This window comes from Mastigoproctus giganteus, chromosome 2, assembly GCF_048544385.1.
Source record: "Mastigoproctus giganteus isolate SK-2022 chromosome 2, ASM4854438v1, whole genome shotgun sequence".
Classification (NCBI taxonomy): domain Eukaryota; kingdom Metazoa; phylum Arthropoda; class Arachnida; order Uropygi; family Thelyphonidae; genus Mastigoproctus; species Mastigoproctus giganteus.
Genome location: NC_143576.1, coordinates 81,658,902 through 81,673,241, shown reverse-complemented (window position 1 = coordinate 81,673,241; position 14,340 = coordinate 81,658,902). Strand labels below are relative to the sequence as shown.

Genomic DNA, 14,340 nt, shown 5'->3' with positions numbered 1-14,340 from the left:
CTCCCCTCCTGTCCTGTCTATCCTTTCTATACACATTGTATTCCCCAAATTCCAGTTCCGCATTACTTATATCTGTGTGACACCACGTCTCTGATATCCCAACAATATCTGCCTTTGATGTTTTGAGCAATACCTCAAATTCATCAAATTTATTTACCAAACTCCTAGCATTGGTGTACACGCAGGTATACATGCACCTGTTTCTATTCTTAGCTACCCTAACACAACCCATGTGTTTACTTGTACCGCAATGACTCCCAGCAGTCTCTGAAATATCCTGCATCCTGTTTTTCAGACTTCTGCTCATTTCAATAGAAGCAGTGCAAGAATCACTTCCACCTCTGCCACTGGCTACTGTTAATCCCCAAATCTCATTTTTGCTTTCCCAGTGCTTATATCACACCAAACTGACTCAACGTTGCAGAGTCCACCCATGTCAACTGGATGCACTGCCTTAGATTTTGTGTTTAACTAACAGCATAACCTCTCCTCCCTTCCTATCCTGTCTATCCTTTTTGTGCACATTGTACCCCCCAAATTCCTATTCTGCATTCATTATATCTCTGTGACACTACATCTCTGATAGCCCAACAATATACACCATTGATATCTTGATCAGCACTTCAAATTCATCAAATTTATTTATTATACTCCTAACACTGGTGTACATTGCACCTGCTCTTACCCTTTGTAGCATTGGTGTACATACACCTGTTCTTACCCTTAGTTACCCTAACACAGTCCATGTATTTACTTGTTTCATGATGACTCCCAGCACTTCCCAAAATCCCCAGAATCTTGCTCTCCAGGCTGCTGCTCATTCCAATAGAAGCAGTGCAAGAATCACTTCCACCTCTGCCTGTGGCTACTGTTAATCTATTAGTCTGTGAATCCCCCCCCCCAAGCTAGCAGTTTTCTGAAACATCTAACATTGCCTCGATAGCATCAGCTAATATTCTTGCACCTTTTCTATTTAAGTGTATCCCAATCCCTGTAGAAGAAATCTCTCCCGTTAATAAGCACAGACGACACTGAAAAAAAAATTCTACCCCATGAGTCTTGCACAATCTCTCCAGGGCTCTCATCATATACTCCCTCCTATCATGTCTGGGCAAAATTGCAGATACTTTCAAATTTAACCCTAACTCGTGACTGTTTTTTCAACATTGACCTGTACTTGTTAAGTCCGCAGATCTTCTACACTTATATCATTAGTGTCAACGTGTACAACAATATTACCTTTTGTGCCCTTAAAAGATGATATCTTGTCTACAGATTCATAAACTTTTGCCCCTAGCAGACATACCCTGGTTCTATTCCACCTATCCTTTTTGCGCAATATATTTCTCGTATTCCCAAATATTGCCACTATGTTGCCTGATGCATAAGCATGAGTTCTGCCGTCAAGTTGGGCAACTAAGAGCTTGATGGGCCCCCAATTTAATTCTTTCGAGGGCAACTATCCTACACCTTAAACTCTCATAAATACTCATCAGAACGATGAGTTGGCATCTACTTTCTTCACAAAGACATCCTTTGCTAGATCATGTCCTGTTCCAGAAAGCCAGTGAACATTTCACATTCTGGAGAATTGTCCTCTTTAGTTCTTCCCCGTGCCACAGCACTCCCACTAATTCGTGCACATTGCTTTGCTACTCTAGTGTGGGGCATGATTTCCATTTAAATACAATTTACTTAACAACGAAAATTAATAAAATTTATAAATTTAATTGATTATACTTTAAGTGACATTACTACACTAAGCTAACAGATTCCTAATACAGTGCTACATATTATACTATCTAGTTTTACTTAAGCTATCAAGTTTGAGATATATGTTACGCTATTCCGTATCAATCTAATATACTACAACAAGTGTTCATGCAGAAAGGAAATGTTCTCAGTTAATGCACAAAAGTCTGATTGCTTTTTGAGGAGCTTATTTTTTTGCTATCAGTTTACTATATACATAAATTATGAACTATTACTATTTGCTTATTATATTAATCACAGTAAAAATGTGATATATTAAATATAATTAAATGTAATAAACATGTTATATCTCAGCTGTTATTAAAATCCAGAAAGAAATAAGTAAAATACATTACGAAAGGCATAGACAGCATTCTGGGATCTGAATCATGTGTTGCTTTTTGTTAAATTTATGAAATCATAGAACAGGAAATATGTGAAATATTTCAATTTTTATTAAAATTCAGAAGGAAATAAATAAAGTACAATACAAAACGTTCTTTTTGTAAATTATTTATGTTCAGCTGTGTGCAGTGAAAACAACTACTTTTATATATCAGTAGTTGTTTCCTAGACCTATTATTTAATTAATAATTAAACAGCAACAAGTTAATTATTTACTTTTCACTTTTATTAATCACAGAAAATGAAAAGTCAATTAAAAAAATCAAGCATGCCTGGAATGTAACATACCACAAACATTACCTAACTTGTTTAAAATTCAAACAGCCATAGGCCCCATAACTTTTCAGAACTGGAAACATGCTTACATTAACTTTTTCACTGTTTTCAGGTCCTGAATCGATTCTGAAAGCGTAGCTTGTTTGTTATTTGGTTTTTAGGAGCATTAGCAACTAAGGCCATATTGCTCCGGGATATGCGGTGGTCATTCCCTGACCTTTCCGCATTCTCCGTATTTGGTGGTGACGGGCTCGAACCCCGGTCTAATCAAGAAGCGTGTGCTATGCACTGCTGCTCCTTCCCACCTGGCTACGGAGGCGCACTGAAAGCGTAGCATGTGTGTGTGTTATGAAACAACCCGTATATATTTCTTTCTTGCAAGAATATAACTTCTCCCTCATTCATTTGTTTGCCTAAATAGAAAATTATTTCAATCAGGTTCCCCTAAGATGTCTAGCTACCAAGCTTTGCAGTCCACACCTTGTAAGCTGTTCTTCATCTAGACATTGATTACGATTCCTCACCAATCTGGTCACCCATTTTTGAATCCTCTCTAGAGGATATCTTTTTTTGAAGTGCAGCTACCACCTGAATACAATATTCCAAATGCAGTTTTATCATATTTTTATACAGAGGTACAATAACATACTTTACCGAGTTACAGAGGCGCAATAAATCATAGGCAAGACACTATGGCCTTCCTATCTGCCTAAATGAAAAATTATTTCATATATGATATCACAATTCTTAAGTCTCTTTCATTCTCAATCCCTCACTCACTCTCATCCCAAGCTTATAATTAACTCCTTGATTTGTGCTCTCCAGATGCAAAACCACTTTCATTCCCAGCATTAAATCATTTTCCTAGACCATATCTTCCAATTTCCATTTTTCAGACTATAACTGTAACACCAATTAAAGTCATTTTGAAGTAACATGAGCCGGTGATGGTTCTGGTTGCAAGAACCAGAACCCATCCATGTATCTACGATCAAATCATCAGAAACCTTTTACAGCTTTTCCTATACTGCCTTGTTCTGGAGATGTACCTTCAAAATTTTTTATATGAAAATTATCTTTTTCATGTATAAGCTCTGGATGTGGGGAGGGGGTTATATATAAATATATTTATTTATGTTCTTGGGTCATTTCAAACAAAGTCTCCATTAACATACAAACTGTCTTGAAATCTTAAAGTATATTCTACCATCTCCTATATGTGTTTTCAACTAAGAGTAAACACAGTTTTAATAGAGTGCAGCAAAAATATCATAATGAAAATCAAAGGAGGAAATTACACCTGTTACTGTTGTCTGATATTTGGATTTAAAAAGCTGAAATTCTCTGGAATTGAGATCCAGAAGTTGAATTAAGAAATAAATAAATAGATATACAGTAGACTCTCGATTTTCCAGGATAGAAGGTAAAAAACAAATCCTGAATAATCCAAAAATACAGAAGTCCCCGAGATACGTTCCAGGACTTCTACTTTGTCGAGTTTTGCGTAACTCGGGAATGACTAATAATATATTGCTACTATATTATTATTGACAAATCTGAATTTAGCGTGATACTTTTTAATGTTTGACCATTTTCATACATTCTTATTAGTTTAATTTTCTGATCCAAATCGATCGTTTTCCTTTTCTTGGTAGATTTACTAGTACCGCTGTGACTTATTCTATTAGTCGGCACCATGATAACGGTCAAAATGAAATTTAAAAAAAAATCATAAATAAATTGCAAAAATCTTCTTCTTTCCTATTTTTTTTGCTTGTTACTCCAAATCTCACTTGTGCAATTTGTGTGTGCCATGATCATTGTTATTGATTGCTCATTATTTTTTTTTTTGTTTTAAATTTTACAAAACTAAAAAAAAAAAAAAAATTGAGCGAAAAAAATTTAGTTGCGTAAGTCGGTGACTTACTGTATCAAAAAATGTTCAGCAACCTACGTAAAAAATATGGCAATAGATAAAAAATGAAAAAACTTACCACATACTACTCGAGTGTCCAATACAATGCTTCCATTTATTTTTTGTGATGTCGATTTTAAATCTGATAGCTTCCTTTCATTTTTTACGATGTTGCATATGGTTTGGTGGTAGTAGTAGTAGTAGCACGTGATGCAAGAAAGCAAGTGTATGAGCTTATGCAGCATCAGCCAAAAAAAAAAAAAAAAAAAACACACCATTCCCTCTCCAAATGCCTGTCCAGTTCCTCCTTAAATTTATTCAACCTATCAACTTACACAAAGACAGACGGAAGTTTGTTCCAGCAATTAACCACCCCGCTGGCAAATTTCCGCACATCTATTCTACATCTCTCCTTTCTTAATTTGAATTTATGCCCCCTTAGGTTCGTAATCTGAACAAGTGGAAGGATCCCATCAGAATTCAGCGTGCTGAACCCATTCAACGCCTTATAACCTCAATCAGATCACCGCGCAGGTGCCTAGTCTCCAGACACTGCAATTTGCAGAACTTAAGCCTCTGTTGGTAAGAGAATCCCTTCATTTCCCTCACCAATCTTTTTGCCCTTCTCTGTACACGATCAAGTAAATCTACATCCTTCCTAAAATGAGGCCTCCAGACCTGCACGCAGTACTCAAGGCATGGCCTGACCATTGCCTTATACAGAGGGACAATCACCTCTCTTCCCTGCTAGCAAAATTCCTATATATCATTGACAAAACCCAATGACCTGCCCTGGCAGCCTGTCTGCATTTCTCAGAAAACTTCATATCTGACTGCACAATTACTCCCAGGTCTTTTTTCATTTTCTACCACCTTAAGTGTAGTACCACACAGTTGGTACTTTTCTCTCAGGTTACTTCTACCCATATGCAGTACTTTGCATTTGTCAAGGTTAAACTTCAGTTGCCACTTCTTAGCCCATCTGCCCAAATTATCTAGATCCTGTTGCAGTAGAACACTGTCATTACTGTCATTAACAACACTGCCAACTTTGTATCATCTGCAAACTTCGACACTAAGCCTGATATACCTTCATCTAAGCTTGATATATCATGCCCCAAACTAGAGCAGCAAAGCAACGGGCACAAAGTGACAGCAGTGCTGTGACTCGGGGAAGAACAGAGGGGGGGCGATTCTCCAACACATCACAGCCTAAAATAATGTGCAACTTGTGAAATGTTTGCTGAACTCACTGGAACAGAACATGATATTGCCATGGGGGATGTCTGTGTGTGCACGATGTAAGGAGTGTAAGGAAATCAGGCAAAAACTCAGGGTTGCTATGGGCCTATATGACAGCTTGAAGGACAGAGTGGATGCCCTCGAAGGATCTAAATTGAGGGCCCATCAAGCTCTCAGCTGCCCACATCAACACCAGAGCTTGCACTTGGTCATCGTGCGACACAGCAGCAACCCCCAAGGCAGAATGTGCTTGTCCCACAGGAACTAGTAGTTGTTGGTGACTATTATCAGGGAAACAGGGAACATGCTTTGTAAAAAGGATAGGTGGAACAGGACCAGGGTATGTCTGCCAGGGGCAAAGGTTGATGAGCAGATATCATCTTTTAAGGGCGTTTATTGGCGCATCAGCAACTAAGGCTATAATCTTTTAAGGGCACAAAAGGTGATATTGTAGTACACGTTGGCACTAATATTAAGAGTAGGAGACCGGCAGAATTACTTAACAAGTACAGGTCACTGTTGAAAAAAAGCTAGAAATTAGGATTGAATTTGAAAGTGTCTGCAATTCTGCCCAGACACGATAGACGGGAGTATATGATGAGAGCCTTGTCAATCAATTCAGCCCTGGAGGGAATGTGCAAGGCTCAAGGGGTAGAATTTTTTTCAGCCTAGTCTGTACTTGTTAACAGGAGAGACTGCTTCTACAGGGATGGGATACACTTAAATAGAAAGGGTGCAAGAATATTTGCTGATGCTATCGAGGCAGTGTTAGTTGGGTAAGAAAACTGCTAGCTTGGGGGGATACAAGGTTAATGGTAGCTGCAGGCAGAGGTGAAGGTGATTCTTGCACAACTTCTATTAGAATAAGTAGCGACCTGGAGTGAGGGGTGTTGGGAGTTTCAGGGATGGATGGCAGTCATCGTCGAATAGGTGGGTATATGGAATGTGTTAGGGTGAATAGGAATAGGTGCATATATACCAATGCTAGAAGTATAGTAAATAAATTGGATGAATTTGAAGTGTTGGTCAAGACATCAAAGGCGGATATTGTTGGGATAGCAGAGACGTGGTGTCACACAGATATAAGGAATGCAGAACTGGAATTTTGGGAGTACAATGTGTACAGAAAGGATAGACAGGATAGGAAGGAGGTGTTATGCTGTTAATTAAGAAAAACATAAAATCGAAAGAAGTGCACCCAGTGCACTGTTGAGTCAGTTTGGTGTGACATAAGCACTGCGAAAGCAAAAATAAGAGTAGAAGTGCATTATAGGCCTAATGACTCGAATGAGTACAATGAACAATTGTACAGAGAAATAGAGTGGGCTAGTAAATCAGAATGTCTTATAATGGGGGATTTTAACTTCCCAGATATTGACTGGAACTTGTGGGTTGGTCACTCACACACTAGTCAGACTTTTGTTGGATGATTATTTTCTATAGCAGCATGTTCGAGAGGCAACCAGAGAGAGTAATACTCTTGATCTGATTATCAGCAGTGATCATTCGTGTATTAAGAATTTGCAGATAAAGGAACCACTAGGTGGCAGTGATCACAGTGTACTGATGTGGGATTTACTTAAAGATTTAATTACCATCAGGAGTAAAGGAAAGCGCTTTTGCTTCCATAAAGGTGAGTACAGTACTCTCAGGAAGTTTTTAAATTCTGTACAGTAGGATCAATTGACGATGTTACCAACAGTAAATTCTAAGTGGGAAGCAGTCAAGGAATTAATCATGGATGCTACTAAAAGTTTCATACCTATTAAGAAATATTGTTCAAGGTTTAGGCCTAAATGGTTATCAAATGAACTAATGAGACTCGTAACAGAGAAGAAAAATGCATGGGATGCATTTTCAAGAGACTCAGAAGCCTATGGCAGATATAAGCTAGTCTGTAATCAGGTCACAAAGGAGGTTAAGCAGGCGAAGGCAGATTACGAGAAATCCTTGGCAAAAGATGCTAGAAAAAACAGCAAGGATTTCTTTACTTATATAAAAACTCTAAAAGGAAGGGAATGAATCTGATTGGTCCATTTGACATCGATGGTTTGACTGTTGATGATCCTGCTCAGATAGCAAACAAACTGAATGAGTATTTTGCATCTACATTCACACATGAGGAATTAAGGTTTGAAAATGGCAGAAGGTTATCAAATTGTAACAGGGTGCTTAATGATTTTGTAATAACTGAGAGCAAAGTGGAGGAGAAATTGTTGAAGTTAAACATAAGAAAGGCGCCTGGAGTGGATGGGATCTATCCAGTTATATTAAAGGAGGTGGCAAAGCAACTAAGCAAACCCTTAGCCATAATTATGAGAGCATCCTTAGACTCAGGGGAGTCCCCACGGACTGGAGATGTGCAAATGTATCCCCAATTCACAAAGGGAATCTAAGGATGACACGAGTAATTACAGACCAGTTAGTTTAACTTCTGTTTCGGATAAAATAATGGAGCCACTGGTTAAAGATGCATTGCAGGATCATCTAGACAAGACTGCAGCAATAATTCAGACACAACATGGGTTTGTTAAGGGAAAGTCTTGTCTGACAAATTTGATAGGATATTATGATGTGGTTACAAAGGAACTGGTTGCAAAAAATAATTTTGATATCATATATTTGGATTTCAGGAAAGCTTTTGACACTGTTGCACAGGGAAGACTATTGTACAAATTGGAACAGAATGGTATTAAGGCTAAGTTGCTACAATGGATAAAAGGATGGTTGAGTGGGAGAAGAAAGAGGGTAGGAATTAATGGGTGCCGCTCTTTGTGGACTAATGTTATTAGTGGAGTCCCACAGGGTTCGGTTTTGGGTCCACTGTTGTTTTGTATATTTATCAATGGTCACCAAGATTATGATGGTTCCTTAACGATTTAACGGATGCACCGTTTTCGAACTTTTGAATAATTCCCTGTTTTTGTTTAACTGAAAGCACAACTCTTTTGCGTTTACCCATCGTTTTTGCGATTTCTTAACAAAAAAAAAAATTAACTATAAAAAAAAATTGACATCCTGACATAAATAACAAAACAAAATTTGTCTCTTTGCGGTGCAACGGAACACAACAATCAACGCGACACACTAAAACAAACTAAACAATTTGGTCTCTCTTTCTTTCTTTTTTTTTTTTTTCCCAGCAGCAGGGGTTGCAAGATAATAGGTACATTAATTTCCCAATGACGACTTATAACGCAGCTTCTTGTCGTTTATTTACGACTTGCAAAATATCTGTTTTATACCTATTCTAGTTAATACTTGAATTTTATGATTTTTGGTTGATTTTTTTATTTTTAATTTGAAGTTTTGAAGTGTTCCGGTAATCCCATCCCAGTAAATCGAGAGTCCGCTGTATAAGACATTACTGCATAAAATATAATAATAATAATAATACCATAATAACGGACCAGACAATCCTGCACAACTGACTGGACATAACCCTTGTCAACAAGAAGGAAAAGGCTACCTCTCCGAATGGCTTAACGATGTCCAACACTGGTAACCTCCAGAAAAACCCATGAGGAAAAGATCAGGAAGTACACAGACCTAAGACAGGAGATAAAAGAAATGTGGAATACGCAACAAGTAACAACTATCCTAATCATCGTGTCCACCACTGGTATGGTGTCAAAGACCCTACATAGCCTATCAGCAATAGGTCCTCCCAGAGAACACCTACAAGGAACTCCAGAAAGCCGCAATCCCGAACACCTGTAGAATAGTCAGAGCATTCCTCGACCAATGATAACACCAGACATAACAACCACCATGTGTACTCGGTAGCAGTACTTGTCACAGGGTAGAACCTCCCAGTCAGGGAGAAATAATATAAGAGCAACAATAATAATACATGTATTTTATATATGTATATTATTATTATATATATGTTCATTACTATATATTCACAAACTCACTCTTGAAAGGATCAAGGCAGGTAGAAACGAGAGAGGGGACTGAGCACTAATCTATTATCATTATCTATTAATAGTGATCACTAATAGTGATCTATTATCACTATTATGGTTTAATGCCGATTTCATGAAATAGTTTTTTAATAGTAATTAACCAGACTGGTCAGGCAAGACTACCCCTTCATAAACATATACTGAAATTCATTAAGGATACCATTCTTTATTGAGATGGTTCTGAATTGTATCCCTAACTATAGCCTCCATGATCATGCCCATTACCGAATAAAAACCTCCCAGCATATAGTTGCACATCATCTTTTTTACCTCCTTGGTGACCCCCAGGGGCTCACATCTGGTGAGTATGGGCTTGGCACACCCAGTGTCCTGAGCTGGATATCATCATTCTTCTCTTTCTTGGTGATTTCCTTCTATTTCTGACTCTGTCTCTCTCTCTCTCTCTCAGGGGTAACTCAGAATTTTTTTTTTTTTTTTGGCTGGTGCAGCAAAAGCCTTAGGCTTCCTTGCACCATATGACTAATAATAATAAATAAAAAGAAAAATAAATAAACTGGGGAAATATAAGTGCTTCTGGAGCTTTTCAACAGACTTTTATCCAAAATTGCTGTGTCACACATTTTATAGCAATCCAACTCCTTGTCACTGTTTCTCTATGGTTCAAACAATCTTTCAACTGTAAATACAATTGCAAAATACCTATTCAACTTATCTGCCACTTCTGCTGGGCTTTCTATGCCTTTTCTACTTCAAGTAAAGAGCCTACTTGATTCATTCTCTTCTTTTTTTGTATTTGTGTACTTTTTTATTTTTTTATTTTTTTTTATTGAGGCACAAGTAGAATTCCTTGTCACCATTCTTAGCTCCCTTTGTTAGAGATTTCTCTTTCTCAGCTTTTGCCTAATAGTAGTTTTGTTGCATTTATGCTTATACTTATTAACTGGAGTTATCACAGTGTGTAACTTCCATGTTTTTTCTTTTGTTTAATTAAACCTTAAATTTCTTTTGCCTTCAACTCTGCATCTTCCTTTTGTGGAACTTTGCAACCATTGGAACCATTCCATTTATTGCTTCCAGCATAAATCTCTTTAATACTTCTCATAATGAACTAGACAGCATATAGTTGTCAGTCCTTAATTGAGCCCATGTGCCCCAGTTTCCTGCAATTGTTCCTCCCCCAAATACACACTGAAATTGCTCCTCACCTTTTTCTTTGAACATCAACCATTTTATAATATTGTGGTCAATACCCACTATTGGTACCTGTACTGTCAGGTCTTGGATTTCAGATAAGAACCAGGACAAAGACATTAGAACTCCTCCCACAGTGCTTTTTTTTCCATGTTGGAATAAATATAAACTATTCAGATGGTTTAAAAATCTGTTTTCATATAGCACATTCGCAGTCCACAATTTTCAATTTATGTCATATTATGAGTGACAAAGTCACTCATAATATGACAATTGCAGTTGCTTGCCCTTTCACACTTAATGATTTAATGATCTACTTAATGATTTTTTTGTTGTCCCTCTCAAAATTGTTTGGCCTGTGACAGATTGCAACTATTATCTTCCTTTTATTGCTCATCATTTAACATCAAATATCCATTTGAAGCAGATCTGATTCTGAGTGCAGTGTGGATGCTTTGAGGGAACTTTTAATAAGAAGCATGACCCACCCCCTCGATCCTCCCTATTCCTGCTAAACATAATGTATTCATAATATCCCTTACCTCTGGATGGCATCATATCTCAGTTGTTGTTGTTTGGTTTTTTTTAGGAGCATTAGCAACTAAGGCCATATTGCTCCGGGGATATGCGGTGGTCATTCCCTGACCTTTCCGCATCCTCCGTATTTGGTAGTCACGGGCTTGAATCCCGGTCTAATCAAGAAGCATGTGCTATGCACTGCTGCTCCTGCCCACCTGGCTATGGAGGCACCATATCTCAGTTAATCCTACAATATCAGCATTACCTAAGATGATCAAAAGCTCCAATTCACTTGATTTATTTACAATAACCATACTGTGCTGGTAAAATTTACAATAATCCTACTGTGCTAGTAGAATTTACAATAACCCTACCATGCTCATGTGTTTTGCAGCTATTTCAATGTCTTTTTCTGTGCATAAGGTAATCAGAGTTCACACATGAGTACTCTTGGTGAGCACAAAAGTGCAATGTCCTACACTACTAACCAGGTAATGGACAGTACTAGGTTGGACCAGCTTACATTTACATATAATTCAGTACTATTAAGAACATGATATAATAAAGTAAATTTTTTTTTTCATCAGTGGTTTCCCTCACCTTGAACAACTTTCAGTCAAATTAAACTTTCTTATAATACAATTTTCAAATTCATGAAATTTAAATGTTATTGTGAAGGTAAGCATGACATATAATGCAATGTTCATAATTCAAATTTTAAAAAATAACAATAAAATCCACTTACAGTGATATGATCAAGGAGTCTGTACCTCTGTGAGTAGTTTGGCGTCACTACCAACAACTCATTTTCTGACTGTTTTAAATGTCCTTCCATCCACTGAATACCATTGCTTGTAACCACAGTTACTTTCTGCTCTCTATTACAAAGACAGACTGCACCTTTAACAGCATACTTGGATACAAAGACCAGCATTCCATTTGCTCGAAGGCAGTAAATAATTGCATCAGCTATAACTTTTTCAGATCCCTTGCTCCGAAAGTAAAATGCCTGGAACAATTCTGTGCTCTCTTTTTCACAATATACAGATGCCTAAAAAAGAACAAAATAAATTATGCTCAATCATAAATCAACTCTTTGGAAAGAAATAAGCAAGTGATACAAAGCACAACAGGGAGAGATAATGAAAGAGAATAAATGGAAGTGACATGACATGCACACAGAATTTATTACAAAACACATTAGATATACAGGTTGGGACTGAAAATACTATGCAACATTACACATCAAATTAGCTTCCAACAGTAAATATCAATTCACTAAATATATGTTCAATAATGCTGCCTAATATTAGAAAGCACTGTAGACCCGATATAACACAGGCAATCAGGTCCAAAATTTTGGACCATGTTATAAGTGGGTCCACATTTTATTGGTGGTTCAACACCACCAACCTAAAGGATGTAATTATTACAAATAATTCATTGAACACGAATGAGCAAAAATAGATAAAAAAAAGATGCAGTAATCATATACATTTTTTTTTGGTGGTAGAAATAAAGATTTCACTCAATTTTTTTGTGATTTTATTGACCACTTTGAATTTATTCACATCATTAAACTTATCTTCTAAAGCCATGATTCAATAAATAAAGTAAAATAAAGAGAAACAAATAAAATAAAATAAAATAAAGAGAAACAAATAAAATAAAATAAAATAAAGACAAAAAAATAAAGTAAGAAAAATATAAATAAATAAAAATAAAGCAAAAAAAAAAACAATGGAGAATTATTATTTGACTGTCTTTGTAAATTAGTTATGGGTGCCTCCGACCCAAGCTGTATTTGCCAAATACAAAAGCAAATGAAGCATTAAGAAGATTAAAACAACAAAATAAATTAAAAGTGGTATAAAGTTTATTCGTAGAACATGTTTACAGATAGCAATTGTGCTAATTGCTCTATGAAGCCTGTAAAAAATCAACAACTATAAATATTCACTGAACCAGTAAATGTACTAGAACAAATCATAAATCGATCAAATTTGAAGTACGAGGGTAGTTCAATAAAGAATCGCCCTGACCTAGCTACAGAGGTGATAGCCTGTTGATTCTTGGCACAGGTCATGTGCCAAGTCCTTCTCTGATTTACACCATGCAGATTTACACATTTTTCCCATTGAAGGATGAGGCTACAGATACAGTTTTTGTAGAAGTGGTGAGGCTGGTCTTTGAACCATGACTCTGTTGCAGTGTTAGGGTAGCTAAGAATAGGAACAGGTGCACGTATACTTGCGTGTACACCAATGCTAGGAGTTTGGTAAATAAATTTGATGAATTTGAGATATTGCTCAAAACATCAAAGGCAGATATTGTTGGGATATCAGAGACGTGGTGTCACACAGATATAAGGAATGCAGAACTGGAATTTGGAGAGTACATTGTGCACAGAAAGGATAGGAAGGGAGGAGAGGTTATGCTCTTAGTTAAGAAACACATAAAATCCAAGGAAGTGAAGCCAGTCAACATCACTGGATAGTGCAGTGTCTCTCAGTTTGGTGTGACATAAGCATTGGGAGATCAAAATTGAGAGTAGGAGTGTGCTATAGGCCTAATGCCTCTGATGAGTATAATAAGAAACTGTACAGGGAAATGAAGTGGGCCAGTAAATCAGAAAGTCTTATAATGGGGGATTTTAATTTCCCAGATATTGACTGGAATTTGTGGGTTGGTCGCTCTCACATAGCAAGGTTTTTGTGGATTTATTGGATGATTGTTTTCTACATCAGCATGTTCGGGAGGCAACTAGAGGGAGTAATACTCTTGATCTGATTATCAGTAGTGATTCTTCATGCATTAAGAATCTGCAGATAAAGGAACCACTGAGTGGCAGTGATCACAGTATGCTGAAGTGGGATTTACTCAAAGAGGTAACTACAATCAGGGTAAAAGGGAAGGGTTTTTGCTTTTGTAAAGGTGACTACGATAGTCTGAGACAGTATTTAAATTCTATACAGTGGGACCAGCTGATGATGTTACCACCAGCAAATTCAAAATGCGAAGCATTCAAAGAATTTATCTTGGAAGCTACTAGGCTTTACATACCAACTAAGAAATATTGTTCAAGGTTTAGGCCTAAATGGATGTCAGATG

At 37.0% G+C, this 14,340-nt stretch overlaps 1 protein-coding gene across 1 annotated transcript in view; it reads right to left on the bottom strand.

Annotated features, from left to right (window-relative positions):
- Nucleotides 1–14,340, bottom strand: part of LOC150089365 (DIS3-like exonuclease 1) — a 280,186-nt gene that overhangs the window by 30,789 nt on the left and 235,057 nt on the right. Inside the window, exon 20 of the mRNA XM_090389957.1 lies at nt 11,975–12,280. Coding sequence (XP_090246083.1) covers nt 11,975–12,280 — 306 coding nt within the window. The remainder of the gene's footprint in view (nt 1–11,974; nt 12,281–14,340) is intronic.